The sequence below is a fragment of the Balearica regulorum genome, chromosome 20, assembly GCF_011004875.1.
Source record: "Balearica regulorum gibbericeps isolate bBalReg1 chromosome 20, bBalReg1.pri, whole genome shotgun sequence".
Classification (NCBI taxonomy): Eukaryota; Metazoa; Chordata; class Aves; order Gruiformes; family Gruidae; genus Balearica; species Balearica regulorum.
In genome coordinates, this window is record NC_046203.1 from 4,601,763 (window position 1) to 4,615,656 (window position 13,894).

A 13,894-nucleotide genomic window follows, 5' to 3' on the forward strand; every position below is an offset into this window, starting at 1 on the left:
TTGTTTCAGCTTAATACCTTACTGTAGAGGCATCCAGGCTCTGTCATCTGAAGAGCTGCATAGTCAGACTTTGGTTTTCATTAAATGAATCCCATTACAGCTGCATTCTTTTAATAAGGTAGTGTAGTCTGCACTGACCAAAAAGTTCTACCTTATTAAAAAGGAGAGCAGCTGCAAGTTGCACTGTTTATCGCCTGTAAACTGTTTGTTTGACAGATCATGCAAGACATTTCTAACAGTGCTAAATTAATTATGTTCTGTTCCTAATTTTGTATTCCCAAAGCTTCCCTTAAAATGGAAAGGTGTCTTATGTATCCAAACCTGAAAAAAATGCATTTGGTGGCCAAATATGAGTCAACCAACCCTGCAAATGTATAACAGAATGAGGAAATCTTAATACTTTATTTTACTAATGCTAGTGACACTTCATACCCATCTCGATGGCAGAAATATTTCCTGGTATCTCTAGCACATTTTTTGTCTGTAGGATTTGATATTTTTTATAGCCATTACTTCCATCTTTGCTCTCCATCAGACAGGTGGGTAGCTCAGTTGCACAAACTTAGCAGAGTATTTATTTTTTTTTTTTTTAGCTTACCTTCAGAACACATGTTCAGGCAGTGTGCATGTAAAAATTGTGAGTTCTGTATTTGAAATCTTAAAAAATAAACCTTTGCTGCAGATTTGAAATCTGGTTAAAACTGTTTTGTCCTTTCTAGGAGTATTAAAAGCATACTCATTCTCTGAGCTCTCTCTTCTCCGCTTTGCAGTGTTATAACTGCAGATGATAGTATTACATCTATTCTGAGAGGCCACAGGGGTTTTTATTGATTTAGCCTTAATTTTATCAAATTCTGAATCTAGAATATCTTCATCCAGTAATTTTACAGAGGTATTGATTTTCCGGTATGAAACGTGTAACGGGTTTTAATCTTTTTGTTATGTAGTGTAACAAGATTTGGGTCTTTTGTATTAAGTTTGTGAAATAATAGCGAATAAAAAAATTAGAAGTTATGAAGATGTATTGCTTGCTTCTATTTGACAGATGCTGAAACTACTAAAAATGCATAAAATTGAACACATAGTTAGTAAAGTCTCCATGTTCCTCCATCCCCTCCTTACAACTGCAGTAGTTCAGATTCACTTAGTTTTCTCGGGTTCGTGGTTGCTTCCTCCCTTTCACATAATCATTAAATCCATAACAGAGGGGAGTTGCCTCTGCTAATTTTAGCTTTCTTTTTGCCATGTGTAGGTCCATATGATTTTGGTGGTGTTCTGACAAATAGCAACCGGGACATTATAAATGGGGATGCTATACACAAGCGAAACCAATCTTACAAGGAGATGCACTGGTGAGTTTCCTGAGGGCGACAACAGCAAGTTCAGAGGAATTTGACTTTAATGGGGAAAAACACATCAAAGCCTCTTGATTTCAAACTCTTCAGAGCAGGACATTATAATGTAGATTGGCTTGAAGTTGAACAATTAGAAATGAATATGCAACTTTAAATGGTGATTTAAACATTCAAAAAGTATTACTGTGACTTAATGTAAATTCTGTATTACTGGAAAAATTCAAATTAATGCTGGATGGCTTCTCAAGAAGATAAACATCTCCTGTTGGGAAAGAACTACTAAGAGATCTAATAGCTCGTGTTATAGAGAATACCAAATTAGTTTTTCAGTTACTCTCTGAGGATGAATCTGAGGACTGGGGCATGAGGAATATGCTTGCTTTTTATCTGGACATGGGCAGCCATGTGTCTGAGAAGCATGTGCACTGTTACAGCTTTGCAGCAGTTCTAGTGCTCTGTGAATCGTCCCTTTCTCTTTTCAGTCTTCACCCTGGAGATCTCTACCCTTTCACAAGAAAGCCTCTGTTTATCATTGTGGACTCTTCAAACAGTGTCGCCTATAAGGTAAGGCTCTTGAAGACAACTACTTGTGTGATAGGATACAGTGTCAACCCCTAGTTAGCTTACACTTTTAACAGGCTATTTTTTTAAACAGTTTGTATTCAGTCTTTCTTTTCTTTTGAGGTTGTGCATGCTAGTCAGGATCTGATCCTATGAATAGGAACAAGAAGGAGAAGCACATGAACAGCCGCTCATTGGAAAGTAATAAATCCTCCTGGAGGGAAAAAAGGTTCAAGATTTCCAAGGTCTCTGGTGGGAGGTTTATTTTTGTTATATACCAAAGAAATCTTGGTGTGTGTGGGGGGGGGGGAGGGAGATAACTAATCTGCTTCCTTTTTTTCCAGTCATCCAACACTCAGTTGCTTTTAAGCAACTGAAAGGAGTCAAAGCATTGAGCCTGATCTTTCAAAACACGGGGTGTCTGTGTCTGAAAAGTATCTGAACCAAGGAAATAACAAGACTCAAATTAGCATCCAGTGTTACTGTAGAGTGGTATATGCTTGGACAATGAGCCTCCTTCCTAGGGTGCTATGGACTTACGGTAGAATTACTCCATGCCAGTCACCTTTGGGAATCTGCAATTCGGGTAATACAGAAGCAGGCGTTTTCAGTCTCAGTTGCCAGTTGCATCTGGATAGCATTGCGACATTGATTTCATTCATGAATGGGATATTAAGAATGTGCTATATCTGGGGAAAGTGCCACTTCCTTATGTCTTCCTTTTTATAGCTCCATTCTTGCAGTGAGAAAAGTGAACGTTCACAGCTGCATTTCAGAGGAGGAATAGGGACGTCTAGTGGCCGGATGAACTTGTTCCTACCCACAGTCTGTGTCATTTGTTCTAAAGGCATGTGTTGGCCAACGAGAGGTACTAAATCAGTGACCACTATGATTCAGAATAGTTTTGTATTGAGCCAAGAAACCTTTACCTGACAGTCTTAATAATGATCTGGCCTCTCTGTAGGGTTTTTGGGTTTTTTTGTATTGTAATGCATTTCAAAGGGCTCTATAAATACTACTGCATTTAACTTCACCATACTAGATTTCAGTGCAAATCTGCTTTTTATTAAATTCCCTTCCCCATTTAAAGGGAGGAAAACACAATTAGAATGATTTACTTGTCTTTCTGAGAAAATGAGGATTTGGTAGGGATTTATTTTCCTCTGCTCTTTCCTGACATTCATTCCAGTATAACAACAGGGACATTTGGTTTTGTTTCAGGGGAAAAAGTGTGTCTTGGGTTTGGTTTATTATTTTGGGTTTTTTTTACCCCCTTCCTCTCTAGTAGAATTGCTAAAAGATGTCAAGTGGATCAGCTCTGTAAGAGAGAGCAAGGGATTCGTGGTGATCCTTAGTTCAAATACAGCTCTGGACATACCGGGGTTCCGTGGACAACTTAGAGCAAAAGATCTTTTTGAGGTGATGGATTCCCACACGTAGATTTGTAGCTCTTGTGAGAAACTGTCAAGTGTTTACAGTAGAATTTGCTTTTTGTATTACATTTAAATTCAATAATTGAATTTTCTTTAGATTTTTGTGGGCACACATTAAGCAAAAACTGTCACCTCCATTTTTAGTTTCTTTTCCTTGTTCTGCAGTGAACTGACCATCAGTAGTATAAAATACGCCAGTCTCCATCTGTTAAGCACACAGAGCAGCTGGTGTGAGAGAAGTCCAACTCTGCCTGTATATAAGGAGTATCGAAATGTGAGTTTTGGAAGTATTTCAGGACAGGATTATGGAAGTGGCTGTTAGGAGCTCTGACCCAGATCAGAATCGTGTGGGCACAATTGTGAGGAATCTAAAAAGAGAATGAAGAAAAGGAGGAAAAAAAAAAAGCATAGACCCCTGTATAAAACAACACCTTCAGCGCGTGAGAACTCGCATTCACCTTCGCAATCTGTTGCCATTGAACCTAGGCAGACAGATGTGTGGGGATGGGTTTAGGTGTTTTGTTTTGTTTTCAACTGAAGGGAGATGGCAGAGCCCAATCTCAGTATATTCTAGCCCTTGTAAATTCCCATCTGTCGTCATTCTGTGCGTATTTACGTGCTTGGTTCCTTGTCGCCAGAGTATACCGATAGTGCTGTCCTGTGACTACCCCCGGGTGTGTTGTGAGATGCTTTGTGCGCTCAAGCACTGGCACAAAGAGGTTCTGTGCAATTGTGTGAGAAGCTGAAGTCAGGGACTTTTTTCCGCGTGGCTGCTCTGATCTTTTCTGATAGGACAGTAGCTATCCTGACATTTAAATGTCACTGCTAGCAATTCTGGCAGTAACAGCAACTGCTCACACATCTTTCTCTGCAGCCCGTTTCTGCTCTCCTGCATGCATTCTCATCCCCTCCCTCTCTCTGGAGGGCTTAAATGGCGATGACTGAAAGTAAGTCCTGCCAGGAAGTTTGTCAAATCAGCGGCACTTGAACAGCTTCCTCCCCTATATATTTAGCTGAAAGTGGAAGATAACTGCAAATCGAGCACATCTACTTAAAGCCATGATTTTTTTTTTAACACTTCCATTTAAATATAGATGGCTGTGTTCTTGAAGGTAACCACTGTGTGTGTGTATGAAATAATATTTTTAAATCAGTATCTTCTTGTAGCTGTGGTTGTCTAAGATTATGGTCAAATGCAAAGTCTTAAAAAGCCCAAACAAAAACAAAAACTCTGGCCTGTAAGGCCTTTGTCAGTGATGTGGTATAAATACTCAGCTTAGTAAAGCTTACAGAGTCCAAAATGATCTCAGATACTGTCAGTGAGTAATATATTTCCTGAGATATACGTGACCCTTGGTTTTGCTTTATAGCTGTAGGCAGTGTTTAATTGCACTGTCATTTTTACTGATGGCACGAATGGAAAGTCAGCTTTGGTCTCGAACCAGGTGATACAAGATAGAATTCAACATGTGGATCTGCTCCTGAATACTAAGGATACATGTTACTTGAGAGCATGTAACCTGCCTGGGTGCATTCAGTTCAAACTGGCAATGCCTGGGGTGCCTCCTTCAGGAGTTTCAAATGTTTCTTTATAGCGCAGTTTTACTAATTACTGGGTTGGCCTGCAGTTACTGTCTGCATGGTAAAAGTCTTTGTTTCTTCATTAGAGACTAAACCTTAGTATCTAGCATTACAAATCTCCCTTGGGCTATTCCAGCCAAAACCAGCACAACTCTTAGTGAAACAGAAGGGTTTTACAACTAGTCAGCACTGTCAGATATGGGAAATGTTTTATTTTTATTAGATTACTGTCTTCAGTATTTAGCAGACTTAAATTAATTCAGTGAAACTAGTTTAATTAAAATATACTGTCTGGAACGGAAAGTTCCATTTGAGTTAAGCAGAAGCCAGAAGGAATTAAAAAATTAGGGTTTTGATGATTCTACACAGGCAAATACTTCTGGTGATGTATACCTTACACTTGTAACCTGGTGATTTTAAGAATATCATCTGTAGACGTGTGTCGCACTCGTGCTCTGGATGCATGGTTTCAGTGTGTGCTCTGATAGGATGCAGACATGACTATTTACACTTTTTATGGCTTTGCAAGCCGTCATTTTTAAGAAAGCTGTTTTGGTGAGACACGTGACAGCTAATGAGGTTGTATAATTTTTTTTTTTTTTCCCTGGTGATAATTATTACTAAGCAGTATACCTACTAGACAAATACACAGTAGGACTGTTATCAGGTAAATGTTGATGAAACTGGACAGTGGTGGTGTTTGAGGTTTCTGGAGAAATTCTTGTTCAACAGGACACTTGGGCAATATTTAAGATGCTGGTGGAAGGTGCATCAAATGAGTATTGTAAAATGAGGGCTCAGTATAGCAGACATTAAGGTTATGACATACTTGCTTTAAAGGAAACTTATTTTAAAACTTTTCTCCACTGGGCTCTTCTGTTTCATCAGCAATAGTTCCTCCTAGAAAGAAAAGGAGAAGAAATTACTTTGGATAGTTCAGTTGCTATTGAGAAAAGACGCTAGATCTATTTTGACCTGAAAGCCAATGGCTTTCACTTTTACTGCAGAACATGATTTTTTTCCAAGTAATATATTACTACTGAAAGCCATATTTCCATGAAATTAGTGTCTGCTACCAGCAGCAGTGAAATGAGAGGATTCCAATTCCTTTAAAATGTAATGGGTTATATTCCTTCTGTGCTGTGACCTATGAGTAAGTCAACTTGTCAGCCTTACTGCCAATGCTGAACTGTGTGACAGGCATTAATGTGTTCTCTGTCATTAATAGTCTCTGTTTGTACCCTTAACCTGTTGAATATTCAAAAGCAAGCAAAGTGACCATCAATACTTCAAAATTCTTATCTGTTACAGAATTTCACAAACTTATTTGGACAACCATTGGTGTGCTTGCTTTCTCCAACAGCATATCCAAAAGCATTACAAGGTATGTGTAGTATTGCATTTCCTAACAAGTTGCAGTTGCACCATGTATCTATCCCAAACAAATATAACTTAGATTGTTGAGGAAAAGGTAGCTTTTCATCACTATGTAATCCCTAAATCATCTTAACATTCCCTGAAGTAGTACGATAAAGTTTAGTTACTGTTTATGGCAAATCATCTATTCTAACAATGATGATATTTCTACAGATAGCTTCAACAAGTGCTAGGAGGCAAAGTCTCTCCTACATGGAGACTCAGAAAATTGCCAGCCCAGTGCTGGGATGATGATGATGATTAGCACTCTGGGTAGCTTTATTAGTCCTAGAAAGTAAGCAGAATCAGTTAAGGTATCAGCTTTTAAATGCCAGGTGTAGAGCAAAATATTCTCTTGTTCTGATTTTGGAGGGTAAGTTAAGGAAAGCTGTTGGCTTTGCACGCCCTGAGAAGGTGCATTTATTGTAGGAACAAGCAATGAAACGTCACGTTCTACAGTCTTTGTGACTGCTATAAAATATAAATCATTCCAGACTTTCTCATTGGAATTTGGCGTGTTAAGGTTATTATCCATCACAAAGACAAGTACGAAGGTCTAGCTTAAGCCACGTAAGAATGATGTGAGGCACATATGAAAGAATGTGCAAGAAGTGGAAGCTTCTCATTTGTTTTGAAACTACTCCTGTTATTTAGCTGAAACTTAAGTAGAAAATAAGTACTGTAATAATGAATCCTGTTTAAACAGAAATTGAAAAATAAAACTAACTTTATAAAATACTGGATGCTTATATTGTGTTCATGGACCAGTCAGGAAACTCTTGCTGTAGTTCTGAGGGAGTGCTACACCATGCACTGGAGCACTGGGTGGAGACTTCGTAGCTGAACCTAATTGAGCCACTGTGTCAGTGTGGCATTATACCGTGTGCGCTGCGTGGCTGAGTCCTGAAAAATAACCCCAAATGCACCAAAACAGTCACTAATCCTTGCTGATGAGGGAGTGGCCTTACTATTTAGGTACATGATCTTATGTGCATTGCCTTTCTTTTTGACTTCCCTGTTGATTGAGATGAAGGTTGGACCTCTGTGTATCATGTTGAACTGCATGGAGTAAATGGGCTTTAGGATATTGTGATGCTCAACAAAAGGGCAACTCTGTAGAGTTTGGGGGGTGTATAGGTTCAACTGCCTGGGGTTTATAATGGAATAAGAATGTCCATGTTTAATACTTCTCTTTAGGATTTATAATCAGTATCTTCTGTCGGTTGTTTCAGTTATGACTTTTGTGTTCAAGTTATGTGCTCAAAATGAAGACATAGGCCTCCCACAATTCATGAGAAAATCTCATTTCTCTTGGTGTTAATGCACTTCTCCAGTAAGCCTTTATTGGTAGTCATTGCATCATCTTGAGAACAGATCTGCCACAAGAGCAGAGAAGATGTAACTAACACAAAGGAGTAGTTTCTCTGTTGCAGAATTTAGTGGATGAGCGACTTCATTCTGTGGCAGGGACAGCTTTTCTGTTTCATGTGCCAAATGTATTTTTGTCTATTGACTTTTTTTTTTTTTTTTTTTTAGATCAGTCTCAGCGGGGTAGCCTCTTCACACTCTTTCTGAACAATCCTTTAATGGCATTCCTGTTTGTCTCTGGATTATCAAGCATGCGCAGAGGATTGTGGGAGAAGTGTCAAGATTACCTTAGAAAAATCAACCGAGATATTGCCCAGCTGCTGACTCACTCCCGGTCCATAGGTATGTGCCTAATGATGCACAACTGAACCTTAGCATGCTACTCAAGTGGATGCTGGGTTTTTTTCTTGCTCAGCCTTTCCAAGGGACAGAATAGTGAATAAGGGGAATGCACAATAATTCGTAGTGGTTTCCCCCAAGTCTTATTTTTCTTTTTTTTTCTTAATTTTTTGAGCCTTTCTAAACTGAGTTTTCTTTGCATTCTCTACAGATCAGTCCTTTCTTCAATTTTTTGGGGATGAATTTCTTCGCTTGCTTCTAACAAGATTTATCTTCTGTTCGGCTACTATGAGGATGCACAAAATTTTCCGGGTATGCAGGGATATCTATCCCTTTGTGAGAGTGACAACCCAATGCATAAAGAACTGCACTGCCTCAGGATGGAAGGGTCTTAGGGCTGAGCATATCACTGTGACTTCAGAAAGATAAGTGATGCTCACATGCTAATGCCTACAGCTTGTAGTGAATCTGTGCCTTTGTATCTCTCCAAAGGCATGAAGCCTTTGACTTGCTGAAGCCTTACTCCTCTGCATAAGTAGCAGACACGCTCTAATTCATTTATGTCACTCTGAACAGCCTTGTCTGCTAGAAAAATTCCTCTTAATAATTCAAGATTATTATTTCTACACAACTAAAAAGGTGTAGAATGGGAATATAAGAGGAAGTGGGGAGGAATGGAATGTTACTGCTGGAATGTATTCTAGTGTGAATGGATTTTGAAAGATCTTTGAAGTGTAAATGAATAAGCTAAACAGGAAGATGGTATTTTCCCTCCCTGTTGGTTAATGCTGTGCCAACAGTGAAGTCTGCTTCTGGATCTACACCATTTTATATATGTGTTGGCATATAAACTGCCTGCTCCATTTTAAACACTGCAGAAAAAAAATGGAAGGTGAAGCACAGAAAGGTACAGCATTCATCTCGTCTAACTGCAGACACCCAGTAGCTTTCCAAGCCTAAGTTAGCTACCTTAAGCTGCTTTGATATCAGGGAAAGAAGCAGGTCTTCTGTTAGTGGGGGTAGACTTGCCACCGATGTCTTAGATATTTGTTTTAGGATGAGATGAATCTCCCACTGGAGATGCTTACATGTCTATAATTTCAAGAAAGGAATTCTAGCCTAGTAGGTAAGTATCTGAAGTCCTCCTGTCTTTTTTTTTTTTCCACACTTTTTTTTTTTCTTTGCAAGGCTTCTGTGAACATACTATTAACCATCGTAGACGAATGGGCATTTGTATGGCCAGTATGACTATCTCTGAGTCAATGGAAAGAAGAGACTGAAAATGCTAGAATGTTTTCTCTCTGTGTGGCATGCTAAACAGATTAGGATACCTCTGAGGTGAAATTGGCCTTTTGCAATCTTCTTCGTAAAGGGTGTAAAAATAAATGAATGTCTGATTCTCTTTGTTTTCGCTGTCATCTAGCAGGAGACTCGAAATTATCCAGAATCTTATCCTCAGCTGCCAAGAGATGAAACGGTGGAGAACCCTCACCTCCAAAAGCACATTTTGGAGCTGGCTTCCATACTGGATGTTAGGAATGTTTTCCTGGAAAACACCCTCGATGACTATTAAAAGAAACTGTCGTACTGCAAAGGGATTCCCCTGGCCACAGATTTTGAATGGTGCAGTTTTATAATGTGAAAATCATAAAAGGAAGTACTTGATTTTATTTTTAAATTTAGGACCATTATTTTAAAAAGTAATAATAAACAGCTGTTAGTTTAGCTGTTCCATTCTGTACGGGGTCAATTTTATAAGCAGAAGTTTTCATGTCTTTTAAATGTTAAACTAAAGAATCACTAGAGGTTTATTTCTGGTCTTGTGGCTATCAACCACATTTCCAACAGCTGATCCTAAGCATAGAAGTATTATTGGTTACCTTTAGCCCACATTTGTGGAAATCCTTTATTTTTATACAATTTTAAGAAATTGGAAAAAATCAATAGAAAAACAATATTTTATCCCCAAAGAGTCTGGATTTGAAATGGTAAAAATGGAACCACACAGTGCAAACCAACAATAGCAATAAAACAGAGTCCTTCATAACAAATATATTTTTTCAGCCTTAGGCAAGTAAGTAGACAAAACTGTGGACAATTAAGTTGCATTTGGAGCAGTGGGTTTGAAGTGAAGTTGTGAAGATACTTAATGCTCCCTATAAATTTGACGCAGCAATTTTATATATAAACTGTGTACTGCTGGCCAAGGATGCAACTTCCACTCTGCCTGATCAGGTAGATGGTTAGCAGATGAACACATTACGAAACTAAGAAAGCTAACCCCCATCTCTCACTCTAATATGGGTCATCTTGCCATTTGTGCTGCTGCCACAATTTTCCAGGAGGAGGGCACATTCTTCATTTTGAGGTACTAGATAGAAATTCTTACATTTCCAGCAGGTGTTATCCCTCCTTTCTGTGTGTGGATGGAATGTGTGGCTCCCGCAGTGTTACCATCCCTGATAGGAGCTGAAAAAATGTCCCATATAGTGCTGAATACGAGCCCTTCCTGTCACTCCTGTATCTGAGCCATCTGTGCTGGTTCCCTATGCCCTAGGAGAGACGCTGATGCTCCTCTTGCAGGTTAAACAAAGTGGGTGCTGCCACAAATCCCTGTTAATGTTTTGCATGCCCACCAGTCCTGTCTCAGTCCTATCTTTGAACCAGTAAAACTGAGGGGCTGTAATTACGTGTGGCCGCGCTATGTGTTCCCTCAGCCCACAACGCTCAGTCTGGGTACGTTACGGAGTAGGGTGGCCTTTGTAAAGGCACTTGCTGGAGAAGGCTATTCTGACTGCTGGGAAAAGTGCTTGCTGACTCATTTGGACTGTACTGCCTTCCTTGCAGAGCTGGAGGACCTCTTTCAGCTCCTGACAGTGCAGGTGTGAGCAAGGAGAAGGAACCAAAAATATTTAAAACTGTTCAATGAAAAAGTCCATTTTCACTGTTCCATGTGCTGCTAGAACAGAAGGGAGAGGACAAGTCTAATTGGTGCTTTTATGTTGAACCCCAGCTATGCCTCTGTTTTTAGGTGGAAAAAATGCAGAACTTGGTGACTACCATCGTATCATGGTAGGCCTGTTTGCAATGCCATCATACAAGGTATGAGCTAGTCAGCCGGAATAGTGAAGGGCAGCAGATCAGCACTGATGGACCCCGTTCAGCCGAAGAGAGCACAGTATGGAACAGCAAGAATTGCTGGAGTGTAGCTGGGAAGTCTGCATGAAGGTTCTTTGTGGCTGGGCTGAAGCTTATGCCATCCATTCTTTAATTTCCCAAGTGTAAAAAATTCCGTGAATGCTAGTGTTTGTTCTGAGCAGTCTTGAAGCTGGTATATTGAGCCCCCCACCACTTGGTGCTGCTCTTCTTTGGACTATGGCAGGACTTTGTTACCTGGGACGTGGAGTTTATTTTGACGAGTGTGTGTTTGTGTGTGTGCATGTGTATTCTAGGCGTTTGTGTGTATATGTACAATACGCATACATCTACTGGCTGGTGTAAATTGTAAATATGTATATATGTACAGGTACTTGTATATGTATTAAAAAGAATGAAACAGTACAATGTCTATATACAAAATTTATATATACACACATACGCCATTTTGGGTGTGTTCCACAAGGTGTTGCAGATCATTAGTAGTTGTAGTAAAGGTCATGGCTCTTCTGCCATTGTAATTCGCTGTTTCCAGGGACTTGCACTTGGACCTTGAAATAATTCGTAACTGATTTCGGGTACAGGAGGCCTCAGTTAGCCAGGGGAATGAGTACTCCTGTATGTATTACAGCAACAAGATTCATGTATTCTTAACTGTGAAGCTGATGATCTGCCTTTCCTTCTGGTAGGAGGTCCCCAGTTATTTAAACACAGGATTGTATACAGAAAGCCTTTAATGCAGCAGCGAGTGAGAGATGGGTTATCTGTTACCCTGCCTGCTGCTCCTCCACCAGCAGTGTTCAACTTGCATGGAAAAGGGGAATTCAGTTTTCCCCAGCTCACTGCTTTCCAACCAAATGCTTTTATTTTGCTTTAGCTTTTGCTTTGATGAAGCTATTCTCATTTTGGTTCCATGTATCTGGAAAATAGTATGCTACTTCTAAGCATTGGAGTGACGATGATGCCGTTAGTGTGGGCTGGTGAACCTCTGTGGGACGTTGCTTGTTAACGGACTGGGAAAGCCTTGGTGGACCCAGTCTTCAGTTCAGCTGGGCTGAAGCGAGGAGTCCTCGGTTGTGACCTGAGAGGCTTCTAATCCACCTTGCAGCCCTAAGAAGAGGTTCTGTTTGCTTCTTACCATGGTAGAGCTAATCAGAGGAGAATGCACTTTTTAAAGAACAAAACAAAAAACCTGAAAAAGCTCGGATGTAGCAGGAGAACATAAGGTCTTGAAAAGTAGTTCAGAAGTTGAACTTAGCAACGATGACTGTCCAAGTCAAAAATTCTTTCTTGAGGCCCCTCATTCTCTTCTTACCTACTGATCTTTGGTTCAGAAGGTACACTGCTGGCAGGGATATTCAAAGATAAGGATTTCGTGCTCCTGTTACGTCAGTAGGAGCACGAAATTGTAAGCAAAAGGCTGATACCCTCTGCTGTAGCTGTTGATAGGATGAATACCTGGTCTTGGATTTTGAGCCAGTCCCCTCCCTTCCCACCCGAAGCAACTACATTCAAGATGAAAACACTGAGATTTTCCCCTCCAAGTAAACACTTGTCTTGTTTGAACTTAAGTCATTCTAAACTTGTGCTACTGTGTGCTGTGTGCTATGGTCGTAGGTACCTTCTTGATGTATGCTCGTATGTACTGAAAAAATACTTGGTTTATGTATCTAGCAGTCCTCAGTGTGGAAGCGAAGCAAAGACTGAACTGTTTTTAAGTGAGAACAAATGCTTTTCTTCTCAGGCCTAATGCTTTCCCTCTTGTCTCGCTCTCCGTCTCTCCATATATCTTTATCGCTTATGTTAGTGGAGAAGACTTGCCACCATCAGGCAATACCGAATTAAAGGGATACATTCTGTACGTAATACATTGAGGGGAGAACGTGACCTGGACTGAACATGTCCTTACTGGACGACGATTGCCTAGCTCCCTACTTCTGCATGTGCTATGTTCAGACAAATCCTGTTCCCACCATAGGCACCTCTGTCTGTGCTCCTGTTCAAGCTGGCTTTAGAACATCCAGCCAAAGTTACTGCTGCGGCCTTTTGGTTTTTCCCCTTTGACTTATCAAAATGATAAGAGGGGAATACAGGGTTATGAGTCTTTAATGCTCTGTGTTCTGATTACTTTTGGGATGCGATGTATCATTTTGCTTCATGCACAAGCTAAATGGAGCGCTAACTTCTGTGAGCTGTGCAGACTGGACTTGCTCCCTGGAGTGCTTGCTTGAGAAGTTTCAGGACGGTTTGTTTGAGTAGTTCATCAGAATAGCATCCGTCAAGTCATGACTTACTAAACCCCTCAAGACTATTCCCTGGGGAGATGTGCAGAGATGTCTTTTAAGGATCATAGGAAATAGAGGGGGGGACGACGACAGGAAATTAGGCTTCAGATAATCATCTTCAAAAGCTACAACTTAGTAGCTCTGGTCAAGCTTCTCCTGTAAGGATGGGATGAAAGTGCCGCTCCAAGATTCATCCCTGGCATGCTGTTGTGAAGCACCTCCCCTGCCCTGCTGCCTTCCCTGTGCTGTAACTCCATGCTATGCTTCAAGTCTGCTTCTTCCTGAAAGCTCAAAAGCTTGGAATCTGTCTCCACAACTTTTTTGTCTTGAGGCTTCTTTTGTAAAAGCTTTATCTATGTTTGATTCTTCAGTAGCTGTTCTGAGTACGGCTCACCAATGA

The 13,894-nt window shown here is 40.2% G+C and overlaps 1 protein-coding gene across 17 annotated transcripts in view; it reads left to right on the top strand.

Moving 5' to 3' along the window:
• The window catches only part of SCAI (suppressor of cancer cell invasion), a 45,545-nt gene extending 32,781 nt beyond the window's left edge, over positions 1-12,764 (top strand). For 14 of the 17 annotated variants that reach the window (XM_075772855.1, XM_075772869.1, XM_075772867.1 and 11 more), the window contains 6 exons: positions 1,253-1,352; positions 1,838-1,919; positions 6,242-6,314; positions 7,883-8,056; positions 8,265-8,365; positions 9,477-12,764. In XM_075772855.1, coding sequence (XP_075628970.1) covers positions 1,253-1,352; positions 1,838-1,919; positions 6,242-6,314; positions 7,883-8,056; positions 8,265-8,365; positions 9,477-9,626 — 680 coding nt within the window. In that variant the 3' untranslated portion in view covers positions 9,627-12,764. Of the gene's footprint in view, positions 1-1,252; positions 1,353-1,837; positions 1,920-6,241; positions 6,315-7,882; positions 8,057-8,264; positions 8,366-9,241 lie in introns of all 17 variants that reach the window. The other 3 variants (XR_012838521.1, XM_075772854.1, XM_075772860.1) reach the window with 3 other exon arrangements.
• The last annotated feature ends 1,130 nt before the right edge of the window (positions 12,765-13,894 follow it).